General features: G+C 51.4%; 1 protein-coding gene across 1 annotated transcript; it reads left to right on the forward strand.

Annotated features, from left to right (window-relative positions):
* The first annotated feature begins 7,274 nt into the window (after positions 1-7,274).
* On the forward strand, positions 7,275-11,581 carry LOC148811980 (uncharacterized). The gene is made up of 6 exons (XM_088908710.1): positions 7,275-7,351; positions 8,070-8,263; positions 8,706-8,860; positions 9,405-9,793; positions 10,343-10,551; positions 11,183-11,581. The coding sequence occupies exons 1-6, from the start codon at positions 7,336-7,338 to the stop codon at positions 11,369-11,371; spliced, it is 1,152 nt and encodes a 383-aa protein (XP_088764836.1). The 5' UTR covers positions 7,275-7,335; the 3' UTR covers positions 11,372-11,581.
* Positions 11,582-11,987: the final 406 nt, after the last annotated feature.

Consider the following 11,987-nt stretch of genomic DNA (forward strand, 5'->3'; position numbering starts at 1 on the left):
GTGAAACAGAGCCGCTGTGACTGCCCCAGCAGAATTTCGCAACCAGGCCCCTGACGGTAGTGATCAAGATACCGATGAGCCATCTGGCATTGAGCGACGAAGCCCGGTTTCACGTTCACCAGTGCCCGCGCGATTATTTTTATTATTGCCCGGAGTAGCAAAATGCACCAACGTTCTGAATCGTTAATAATAATAATAATAATAATAATAGCAAGTGGAGCTGTATGTCCTGAAGTATAATAATAATAATTAATAATTGCTTACACTTATATAGCGCCTTGCTGGACCCTCCACTCAGAGCTCTTCCCAGGTCATGGGGATCCCCTCCAGCCCCACCAGTGTGCAGCCCCACTAACACCTCTCCCAGCAGCAGCCTCAGCTTTCCCAGGAGTCCCCCCTCCAGATTAAGAAAACAGCAGGCACAGACTCCGATAACTACGGTCCTCGTTATAGAATAACTCTAAAGTATTAGGATAAACTCTTGCAAGGCATCGGTCCACCCGAGCCCTCGAGATCGTAATAATGCTGCAAAGGGACGGGTAATGGGTTTATTCCCTGCCACAAAGGAAAGAAAGGCAACGTTTCGGGCCGTGGAGCCTTCTTCAGGCTGAAACGTTGCGCTGCCTTGCTGCTCTTTTCGTTACCTGTCCTTACCTGTTACCTAGAGGAAACCTTCTCGAGCTGCTTTATAATAATGTTGACACCCAGGAATGCAGACACCATGGAATAGGTGCTGTTCATGGACGGATAGCCCTTCTGGCACATCAGACAGCCCGATGCAGGACCTGCGAATTCGGGGGTTCGTGTTCATTATCTGACCATTGACAAAGCACATCTGTTTTTTTAGGGCCCGAGTTAAGTAGGTGAAAGTCCTTTTGTCCAAAACTGAGGGGGCAGGACAGTTGAGTCGAGGGGGCGATGCACCGGGTCTTGACTGCTCTGCCCCCACACCCTTCGGCAGACACCTCTACCAGGAGGCATTCCTGCAGACCCTATTACAGTGTTCTGACACAAGCAGCCCCCAGTGTTTCTCTCACTAATGTACGCAGCTGTGTGGACAGGGGCTCACATGAGCCTTTTCTGTGAAGTATCAGTGAAATCACCAGAGTCATGTGTGTTAACAGCAATGTACGGCGATTTCAGCAACCAGAGTACATGTCAGGGTCTGAGGGAGTGTCCCACACTGCCAGCTGGAGGGACTGAGTCTCTTTTGTTTGAAGGGAGTGTCCCACACTGCCAGGCTGGAGGAACTGAGTCTCTTTAGTCTGAAGGGAGTGTCCCACACTGACAGGCTGGAAACTGAGTCTCTTTAGTCTGAAGGGGGGGGTCCCACACTGCCAGGCCAGAGGGACTGAGTCTCTTTAGTCTGAAGGGAGGGTCCCACACTGACAGGTTGAAGAAACTGAGTCTCTTTAGTCTAAAGGGAGGGTCCCCCACTGACAGGCTGGAGGAACTGAGTCTCTTTAGTCCGACTTTTAATGTCAGGATTTCCAGCCATAGTGTCAACATCGGAATGATATCACCTATTTGATTCATGATGTCTGAAGCTTTCGACTGTAAGCTACAGAAAATAAACGCTTTGCTCAGGAGTGGGTGCAATAGTAAAAAAATAAAACACAAAACTCGCTCATGAGAATTGGGACCAATAAATAATCCAGTTACTTTTTTGTACAACATGAAAACATATTTCAAATTCATAGAAACATGCCAAAATGGAGGACAATTAAATACAAAACCTGTTCTAAAATCATGTTAAAAAAAAGACCCAATATTTGAATACAGGTCCTGACCAGTTGAAATTAATGACAGAAGCGACTAGGTTCACTCACTTACAGAGTGCCAGAGACTTGTGCAGACTTGAGCTTCGATTGTGGCAGGAAATGATTTACAGTTGTCGAAGAGGTCTGACAGAGCATGTTCCCAGTCTCTTACACTCCCATCCCCTCCAGCACTGTCCTCTGTTATACTTTCAAAATGTCTTTACTTCCGGCCCGGGGATGAAGTCAACCCAGCGGACGTCTGAAAAAGAGCAGAGAGACAGGAGCTCCTTGAAAGGGCATTTGGAACTCAGAGACTGAGACGCCACTTTACACAGAGGGTAGTGGGGGTGGGGAACAAGCTGCTCAGCCCTGTTGTTGAAGCCGATACCCCGGCTACTCTTCAGACACAGCTAGGTGAGCTCCTCCAGCCAGGACAGGAGGCTCTTCATTACACAGAGGGTGGTGGGGGTGGGGAACAAGCTGCTCAACCCTATCATTGAAGCCGATGTCCAGCTGTGTCCTGAGAAAAGACCGGGTGAGGTCCTCCAGTTGTTTAACACTGCTTGATTGTTTAACATCAATAAAGTAAACAGACTGCCTAGCAGGACCAAGTGACTAACTATCCTGCAGAAACAGCAGAGGCGCTGTAGCTGTGAAAGAGCTTTTCCCGGTACTCAGGGTGCGACAGGGACCATTACAGAAGATCATTTGTGCCTTCTGCCATAAGACTTTACAACCCAACTACAGTATGTCTGGGCGGGGGCAGGGGCACTGACCTGTTGCAACACCATACCTGTACTCCTGAAACCTGATTCCTCTGTAACAACTGATGCTCTGTGTTACTGGCGCTCTGTCTACATCTGGTTTATAGTGCAATAGGTGGAAGTGGAATGGGCAATTCATTTATTATTCACAACTGTTCAATAGTTACCTACTCTTTGCAATGTGCTTGGGAGTTTGTAATATCTATACTGTCTATTACACCTTCCTTGTGTTCTGTACATTCATTTTTTTGCTTTGTGTGCCTTTTCTGTTTTGTTTGTAATTCTTTATTCCATTTAATTTAGTTATTGTATTGTATTACTGTATTACTGTATTACTACATCTGCACTGTGCTGTGTTGACTGTGCCTGGCTGCTGTAGCACCTGAATTTTACCGGATGAATAAAGTACCTATCCGTCTTCCTTCTGCCGGGAGAGTGGGGAAGGAGCCGGCTGCCTCACACTCCGATGGCCATGTCCTGGGAGAGGCTCAGCTGCTCCAGCTCTTGCAGGGCCCGGTCGTACTCCCTCTGCAGCTGCTCCGCAGACTGATTGGAGGGGCGCAGGGCCAGGAAGCTGTAGGCGTCTTTGCAGTGAGAGAACTTCTCCCCCACACTGGAGCAGCAGGCACACAGCACCTGGAAGGACTGCTCTGTGTGTGTGTGTGTGTGTGTGTGTGTGTGTGCAGAGGGGGTGTCCTACACTGACAAACTGAAGGAACTGAGTCTCTTTAGTCTGAAGGGGGTGTCACACTCTGACAGGCTGGAGGAACTGAGCCTCTTTAGTCTGAAGGGGGTGTCCCACACTGACAGGCTGGAGGAACTGAGTCTCTTTAGTCTGAAGGGGGTGTCCAACACTGACAGTAAAATGTTTTGTTTCATGTTTTGTCAGTGACAGAGTACTCAGTACTCGTAAGCAAGGTACCCATTTCCTGAGGGATGAGTGTACAGTATGTTTGAATATCAGGATTTCCACAGCTGGAGTCAACTTCAGACTGATATCATCTACTACATTCATGATGTCTGGAGATTTGGATTACAAGTCCTACAGAAGTCCTACAGAAGATAAGTCCTTTTACCTTTCAGGAGTGGGCTCAATAATAAAAATAAATAAATAAATCATAAAAACTCTGCTTTACAAGAATCTGGAACACAATAAAAATCAAGTTTTTTTGGCATAATTTTAAATTAATACTAACGTGGCAAAATACCAAACCGGAGGACAGTAAAAAAACAAAAACCTGTTCTCAATACGGAGACGGCTGGGCTCACACACTCACAGAACGCCAGAGGACATGAGCAGGAGGGGTGTATCCACCTCAGTAGCCACAGTAAGATGATCTGGAGTGATCTGAAGCTATTGAAGGGGCATGCCAGAACACGCCTTTGGCCTCCAACGCTCCCACCCCCTCCAGCAGTGGCCTGTTAGCAGGATGCTCTTAGCATGCCTTCCTTTGAGGCCCCGGGGACGTCGACGTCAACCCAGCGGAAAAAGATAAGAGAAACAGGAGCTCTGTGAAAGGGCAAATGGAACTGAGAAACAGAGACACTGCTTTACACTGAGGGGGGTGGGGGTGGGGAACAGCTATGCTGCTGGGAGCCGGTAACCCCGGCTTCTCTCAGGACACAGCTTGATGAGCTCCTCAGATCAATTAACTCCTAAATACTGAAAAGGCCAGATCTTCTAAGCTTTATTAGGATCATATTGTTGTGTTTAACAAAGTGCAGATATGAAAATACACACCATAAACGATCATCGAAGTCCTAGCCACTGTTATACTTGACGATATTCCAGCAGATCAGCTGGCATTGTAGAAACCAAGAGATTCGAGCCTGAAGTGTCCGTTCGTCCAGCCAAGCTTTATAGTAGGCATACAAGGAACCACAATAAGGACTATAGTAGTTGTAGTAGCTCAGAGGGGACATGCCTCTACACAGCTTATAAATACACGTTTCTCTACACCCTCCCCCTCCTGTCTTCGAGGTAGCTTTCTCAGGACACTCCCAGGACTCGGAAAGCACTTAAAACATTCCTTTCTTGTCAGGAGTTTAGTGTAAACATTCCCCATTTGGGAATTTGGGACAGGAAGTGAGAAGCATCTGTGCTCAAGCCAGCGTGAAGGTTAGAGCTTAGCATGTGAATGCAGCAGGAGTTCACAGCTCCTGCCACTATCTGGGTACAGGGTTACACACTGATTCTGCTCACAGACTCCATCAGCACGTATGGTGCTGAATCCTGGAAAAGAGTGAAAGTCTGATTGAATTTATATTATAGGCTCGGTTCAATTGAGGTCTGCGGATCATTGTTTCCTGCTCCATTAAATTCGTCTTTATCTCAACAAAATGTCATCCAAATAGCCTCAGGCCATCGGGGAACTTCTTAAAATCACATTTGGGTATGTTAACAGTCAGCATTTGCGAGTGCAGAAGTCAATCTAAAAAATAAGGATTCAGTTTGTCTGGCTGGCGTCCAGTTTCAGTTTTTCCCCAGTATCATACTGCTCATGGTGAAGCACAACCCGGGGCTGGGGTATAAACTGCACGAAAGTGGGTTTAAAACTGGACAGCAGGCGCTTCTTTACACAAAGGGTGGTGGGGGGTGTGGCCAGCGGCCATCTCACCCTGCAGTGCCCAGCTGGCAGTCCCCCCCCCCACTGGAGCTCAGGATGTGTGAGCCTGGCCAGTACCTGGAGGGGAGACTCTTGGGAAAGCTGAGGCTGCTGCTGGGAGAGGTGTGAGGGGGGACAGTAGGGGGCGCTCACCCTGCGGTCTGTGTGGGTCCTGAAGCCCCAGTATAGTGATGGGGACACTGGACTGTCCTTCTGATGAGACGTAAAACCGAGGTCCTGACTCTCTGTGGTCATTAACAATCCCACGGTGTTTCTGGGAAAGAGTAGGGGTGTTACCCCAGTGTCCTGGCCCAATTCCCCCCCTGGTCTTTACCCATCATGGCCTCCTAATAACCCCCCTCTGAACTAGCTTCATCCCTCTGCTCTCCTCCCCACTGAGAGCTGCTGTGTGCTGAGCGGACTGGAGCATCATCCAGGTGGGGCTGCAGGGGATCCCCGTGACCTGGGAAGAGCTGGAGAGTGGAGAGTCCAGGAAAGCGCTATAGAAGTGTAAGGAGTTATTAATTATTATTAACAGGCTGCCCAACCTGTTGTTGAAGCCTCTCTCGGGACACAGCTGGATGAGCTCCTCGGAACAATTAATTCCTCACCATCAAACAGGGGGCGGAGGGGTCCCACGGGCTGAACGGGCCCCTGGTGGATGCAGGTGTGTTCACACGCAAGCGAAAGGCGGGACGTGCCCCGAGAGACACAGCCGGGTTGGACAGCGGACGGTTGAGGAAAGCCGGCGCCTGTTCTTATCTTGACTGGCCTGGAAAACTGCCACCTCTTCAAAAATCACCCGTTTCAGCAGGAAAGGCTGCGTGTCGCGCGGGGTGAGAGGTTCGAGGGGAGGGGGGAGGGGGTAGGCGGGGCCGCGCGCACACAGGTCTGTATCACCAACCTGCCCCACCTCCTCCTCCTCTCGCACGCTTTTATTCCTTTCACGCGCGTTTCCAGCAGCTCCTCGGTGCGTATTTGAGCTCGGTCCTCTTCTGCGTGGCCGCTGCATCGCGCGATCATCTTGCCGGTCCTGCCGCGCTTGATCGGGCTGGCCTGCGGGTTTGCGGGTTTTGCTCTGCATTGTGTGTCGGGGTGGGTACGCCGATATTAATCCACGATCCAGGGTCACACGGACGCGCCGATCCTACGCGAGCACGGAGTGTGTGTGTGTGTCCTGTGATGGACTGGTGTCCTGTCCTGTGTGTGTGTGTGTTTTAAGCAGGCTTAAAAGTTAATTCCACGCCAAAACGTGGACAGAAAAAAAAACCCAGCGTGTGTGTCCGTTTCTGCTTTTCTGCGTGGAATGAATCCCCGCCGCAGTCTTTCACGGTGCAGGGCTGTGTGTGTCTCGGGTTCCTGTTCCAATCAGAAAGGTTCAGATCTGCGTCTGTTGGGGGTTTTAATGACCGATGCGTAACGCAATAAGGATTAAAAAGGGACACGCGCGTGGCTTTCTTTCGGGTTCCCCTGTCTCGCGTGAAGAGCACTAGAACTGTCATTCAGTAAGAATTTGCAACTTCACTCCGATCCCCAGCAAACGCGGTAGAGGCAGCAGCTATAAAATAAGATGAGATTACTTTAACTAGCCCTATACAGTGTATTTTCACAGACCCCAGCTTGCTCTCCGTGAGATACACAGACAGGGAGCTGGGGGTCAGAGCGCAGGGTCGGCCATTTATACAGCACCTCTGGAACAGTTGGGGTGAAGGGCTACCACTGCCGGCCGCGGGATTGGAACCGGCAGACCCTGAGGCACAGAGTCACCGCTCCGCGCTCCGCCCCTTTGTATATAAGGAATTAATTCATTAGATACAGCGAGGCACCGGCAGAAACACACCAGCGACCCTCTACTCGCCAGCGAAGAAGCAAACACGCACGCTGGAGCTGCCCCTATAATGAAGGACCCTGGAAAAAGTACCCAAAAGGGGGGTACAGGTCATATTATTCAACCCCCTCACACCTATATAGCGCCTTTCCGGACTCTCCAGCTCTCTCCGGGTCACGGGGATCCCCTCCACCCCCCACCAGTGTGGAGCCCCTCCTGGGTGACGCTTAGGGTGACAGAGATGCAGGGAAAGGAAGAGCAGATACTGACCACAGATTTTTTAAAAAGACGAGGGAGGGAGAAACCAAGCTATTTAAAAAAAACATTTTGATCTCCGTCTCTCTCTTTTCCAGAAGTAAAGAAGATCAGCAACAAAAATGGCGGAGAACAAAGGTAGGTGTGTTGGTACCTCCGAGGTCGAAAAAAGGATCACCGACTGCATGCCATGTGCGTGACAAGTCGGCTTAAAGATCAGACGCTGTTAAAGGAACTTCTCATCCCGTTATCTTATAAGGACGGAAGACTGAGAAAATCAAAGATGACGTTCTTGAGCAGCGTCAAGTGAGATCTAATTTACAAAATCGAAAATGAATGCCCCCCAAAACAGCCACGGGTGGTTATATTATCCTCGGGAATCTCTTCCTTATGTCCAAATGGCTTCAACTGTGGGAACGCGTAGACCTGATGGAAGTCTGATAGGACTTGGGGCGCCCTCTGGCGGAAAAGGGCCGAATTATCAGCCTTCAACAATGAGGCGTCCTCAAACAACTAGTAAAAAAAGTTACTCGTTACTACTAAAAGACCCGCTTATTAGATCTCGGTTACCACCATTTCCTCATCGATGTTCTAGAAAATTAATTTTTATTTTTGGATTTAAGTGGAAACAGCGCTGTGGTTCCCCCTTCGGGAATGGCACAAACTCCCAGCTCTTTCCTCCCTGTTGCTGGGACGAGCTTTTCCTGCAGCGGCCGAGGCAGCTGCATTTGAATGCTCTCCTCCCCTCCCGTCTTATCCGTCTGCCGTCTGGCTGTTTTCGGCGGCCCGCAGCGGATTTTAACGTGGCCTCCTGTCCGGTTTCTCTCTCTCTCTCTCCGCCTGCGTGCGGCCGCAGTCCAGGCCGGTTTCCACGCGGTGCAGTCGGTGATCCAGCTCCAGGAGCTGGTCTCCGTGGTGCAGAAGGCGGCCGTGCTGTTCAAGGTGTCCTACTTCAGCCTCTGCCAGTACCCGGATCTGGAGACCAAAGTCCACCAGCGGGGGACGGAGTCGCGCAAGCTGTGCATCTCTACGGCGGCTACGTTTTTACAGGTAGGCAACGCGCCCTTTAAATATCATTATTGCTGGCCCATCAGCACTAATAGTGATGCTCGTGTAGTGGACCACTGCCTGGAAGTGTATTTCAAACTGATGGAGGGGGGGAGGCAGCACGTCTGTACACAAAGGATGGGGGTGTGGAACAAGCTGCCCAGTCCATGTGGTTGAAGCCGATGCCCTGGCTCCTCTCCAGACACAGCTGGGTGAGCTCCTCCAGTCAGGACAGGAGGCTCTTCTGTACACAGAGGGGTGCGGGGGTGGGGAACAAGCTGCCCAGCCCTGTGGTTGAAGCCGATACCCTGGCTTCTCTCCAGACACAGCTGGGTGAGCTCCTCCAGTCAGGACAGGAGGCTCTTCTGTACATAGAGGGTGGTGGGGGTGGGGAACAAGTAACTTTACCTTTCTCTCTCATTTCCGGTTCTTCCCCCCCCCGAAGTGCGCCAATGTGGGGACCGACATCATGAAACGGGTGTTCCCAGCAATTCGGCAGGCGGTGAGGGACCAGCAAATGCAGTCGGCCCGGGTCAGCCTGGAGCTGTCCAAGACCCTGATCCAGAAGATGTGCTCCGACGTGCAGAACGTCGTGGAAAAGTACGCATCTTTATTTTCTCTGGGGAATTCCAGCTGCGTCTGCTGGGTCTGTTGATGCTCTCTTGGGGAAGGGGGTTAAATATCATTCTCATCATTTTAATCGGAGTTCAGTCAGCCTCAAGATGGAAGGGTTGAACTGAACAGCTGAGCAAATGGATAAAGGCTATTGAACGATACGTCAAGTCTCACGTTCGTTCCCCCCCCCAAGGCACTCGTTTTTCTCTGTCGTGAGAACATAAGAAGGGCCAAGTCCTCTTTTTCATTTCGAACCGGTCTAGCCTGTTTTAATGGTTAATGGATCCGAGGCTGCAATGGTGTGAAAGTAGCCAGTTTTCAACCACAGAGCTGGGCAGGTTGTTCCACACCCCCACCACACTTTGTGCAAAGAGGTGTTTTCTGTTCTCCGCTTTCAAACGCTTTCAGATAGTTTTACACTCCCTTCAGACTAAAGAGACTCAGTTCCTCCAGTCTGACGGTGTGGGACACACCCTTCAGACTAAAGAGACTCAGTTCCTCCTGCCTGTTCTCTCTCTCTCGACCGCAGGTACGAGAGCCTGAACGGCAGCGTGGCCGGCACCTGCAGCGATGTGAAGGCGGTCCGCGAGAGCGAGCAGCAGGAGAGGGAGAAGAAGACGCAGGAGGCGGAGGCGCTGCGGGCGCAGGCCCACGCCCTGAAGGACCGGCTGGCCCGCCTGAACGAGGAAAAGGCCCAGGTGGGCCGGCAGATCCAGGACAAGCTGGCGGAGAAGAGGCAGCGCCAGGGCGGCTGCTGGGCCTACAGCGACAAGAGCAACAACGCCCGCCTGAGCGCCCTGGAGGGCGAGCTGCGCCACCTCTACGGCCAGGACAACTGCCTCACCCGGGAGATCTGGGACAATGCCGCCGAGCTCAACCGCATGCAGGCCGTCTACTCCCAGGTGCTGGTGGAAATAGGTAAGCGTGCCGATTGAGGGGGGTGTCCATGCCTGGTCCTGGACTGGTGTCCTGTCCAGGGTGTGTGTGTGTGTGTGTGTGTGTGTGTGTGTGTGTGTCCTGTGATGGACTGGCGTCCTGTCCAGGGTGTGTGTGTGTGTCCTGTGATGGACTGGTGTCCTGTCCAGTGTGTGTGAGTGTGTCCTGTGATGGACTGGCGTCCTGTCCAGGGTGTGTGAGTGTGTGTGTGTGTCCTGTGATGGACTGGCGTCCTGTCCAGGGTGGGTGGGTGTGTGTGTGTGTGTGTGTGTGTGTGTGTGTCCTGTGATGGACTGGTGTCCTGTCCAGGGTGCGTGAGTGTCTGTGTGTCCTGTGATAGACTGTCGTCCTGTCCAGGGTGGGTGTGTGTGTGTGTGTGGGTGTGTGTGTGTGTCCTGTGATGTACTGCTGTCCTGTCCAGGGTGTGTGTGTGTGTGTGTCCTGTGATGGACTGCTGTCCTGTCCAGGGTGAACCCTGCCTTGTGCCTGTTGCTTGCTGCCCACCCTTCTCCCTCTCTCCCTCTCCCTCAGGGAAGCTCGGGAAGCCCAAGCAGCTGCAGGAGGTGCAGCGCTGCCTGTCCCGCGTCCAGCAGATCCTGCTGAGGCTGCACAACTTCTGCGACACGGCTCGGGTGGCCATCGCCAGCCTGGGGCAGAAGACCGAGGCGGGAGAGAGCTTCCTGGATTACATCCAGGACTTCAAGGAGGAGTACCTGAAGAGCCTGGATGAGGCGGAGCAGGTGGGTGGAGGGGCAGATCGGTGGTGTGATTTTCTCTCCCGAATTTCAGTGGGAGCCTCCGTCAGTCAGACGGGTAGCTCTCTACAGTAGCTGGAAATAAGGAAACTACGATATTTTAGGACAGTCATTCATTTTAGAGTTAATAACTGCCATTTTTCTCCACACATCTACACACTGTGCACAAATGCACACTACACACATTCTGACTACAATGGCACCGTACACACCAACACAATGCATACACTCAACTGATCTGACACAATCGCACTCTACACCCTACTATACTGTATACATACTACACACGCACAAACATTCGTACTATATCCATCAACACAACGCATACACACTACACACGCACACACATTCATACTGTACACATCATCGCAATGCATACACACACTGTACACACAACTGATCTGTATTCACAATACACACAACGACACACTACACATGCATGCACATTCGTACTACATACATCAATGCATACACACTTTACACACCACTGATCTGTATACACAATACACACAACCACACTCTACACCCAACTATACTGTATACACACTACACATTTGTACTGTGTACATCAATGCAACACATACACACAATTGATCTGCGCACACGCACACTGCAGTCCTTCCAGGTGCTGTGTGCCTGCTGCTCCAGTGTGGGGGAGAAGTTCTCTCACTGCGAAGACGCCTACAGCTTCCTGGCCCTGCGCCCCTCCAGTCTGTCTGCGGAGCAGCTGCAGAGGGAGTACGACCGGGCCCTGCAAGAGCTGGAGCAGCTGAGCCTCTCCCAGGACATGGCCATCGGAGTCTGAGGCAGGAGGACGAGGACCGGGAAGAGCTCTCTCACTTCCTCTGCGCTTCCTGCATTATAATAGGGTCCCTGCTTGGCCATCTGTCTAGTTTCTTGATGATGTCATGTGGTGATTTATGATGTCATGGAGGATGGGAATCGCTTTTCCCTGCTCCTGGGGTTCTGGTGAGGGGTTATCATGCAGACTAGGATCAAGGCTAGGGTGTTGCTAATCTACAGCAGGGGGGTTTGGTTATGTCCATGTTTCTAGTGTGACTGCAGAAAATTTCAAATGCACCTTTTTGACTATGTTCATTAATGGAATTTGGACAGCTTAAGTGAGGGGGGTGACTGTCACATAGCTCCACAATGTCATACTTGGGATCCCCCACACACGGTGTAATTCATGTGCCTGATCCCCATCTGTATGGCATGAAATAATGGAACTGCACAATAAAATGGTCTCGATGGGAGCAGTCTGATTCCTTTGCCGTCTGTGATACAAGCTGCCCAGCCCTGTAGTTTAAGCCGATACCCTGGCTTCTCTCCAGACACAGCTGGGTGAGCTCCTCCACTCAGGACAGGAAGCTCTTCTGTACACAGAGGGTGGTGGGGGTGGGGTACAAGCTGCCCGGCCG

This window comes from Atractosteus spatula (genome assembly GCF_055471065.1).
Source record: "Atractosteus spatula isolate fAtrSpa1 chromosome 10 unlocalized genomic scaffold, fAtrSpa1.hap1 SUPER_10_unloc_6, whole genome shotgun sequence".
Taxonomy (NCBI): domain Eukaryota; kingdom Metazoa; phylum Chordata; class Actinopteri; order Semionotiformes; family Lepisosteidae; genus Atractosteus; species Atractosteus spatula.

What these genes read in the sequence shown, in the direction of transcription:
- LOC148811980 (XM_088908710.1), top strand. An exon ending in GTGCAGAACGTCGTGGAAAA is followed by an intron (nt 8,861 to 9,404) that starts GTACGCATCTTT and finishes TCTCGACCGCAG; the next exon opens with GTACGAGAGCCTGAACGGCA. An exon ending in CCAGGTGCTGGTGGAAATAG is followed by an intron (nt 9,794 to 10,342) that starts GTAAGCGTGCCG and finishes CCTCTCCCTCAG; the next exon opens with GGAAGCTCGGGAAGCCCAAG.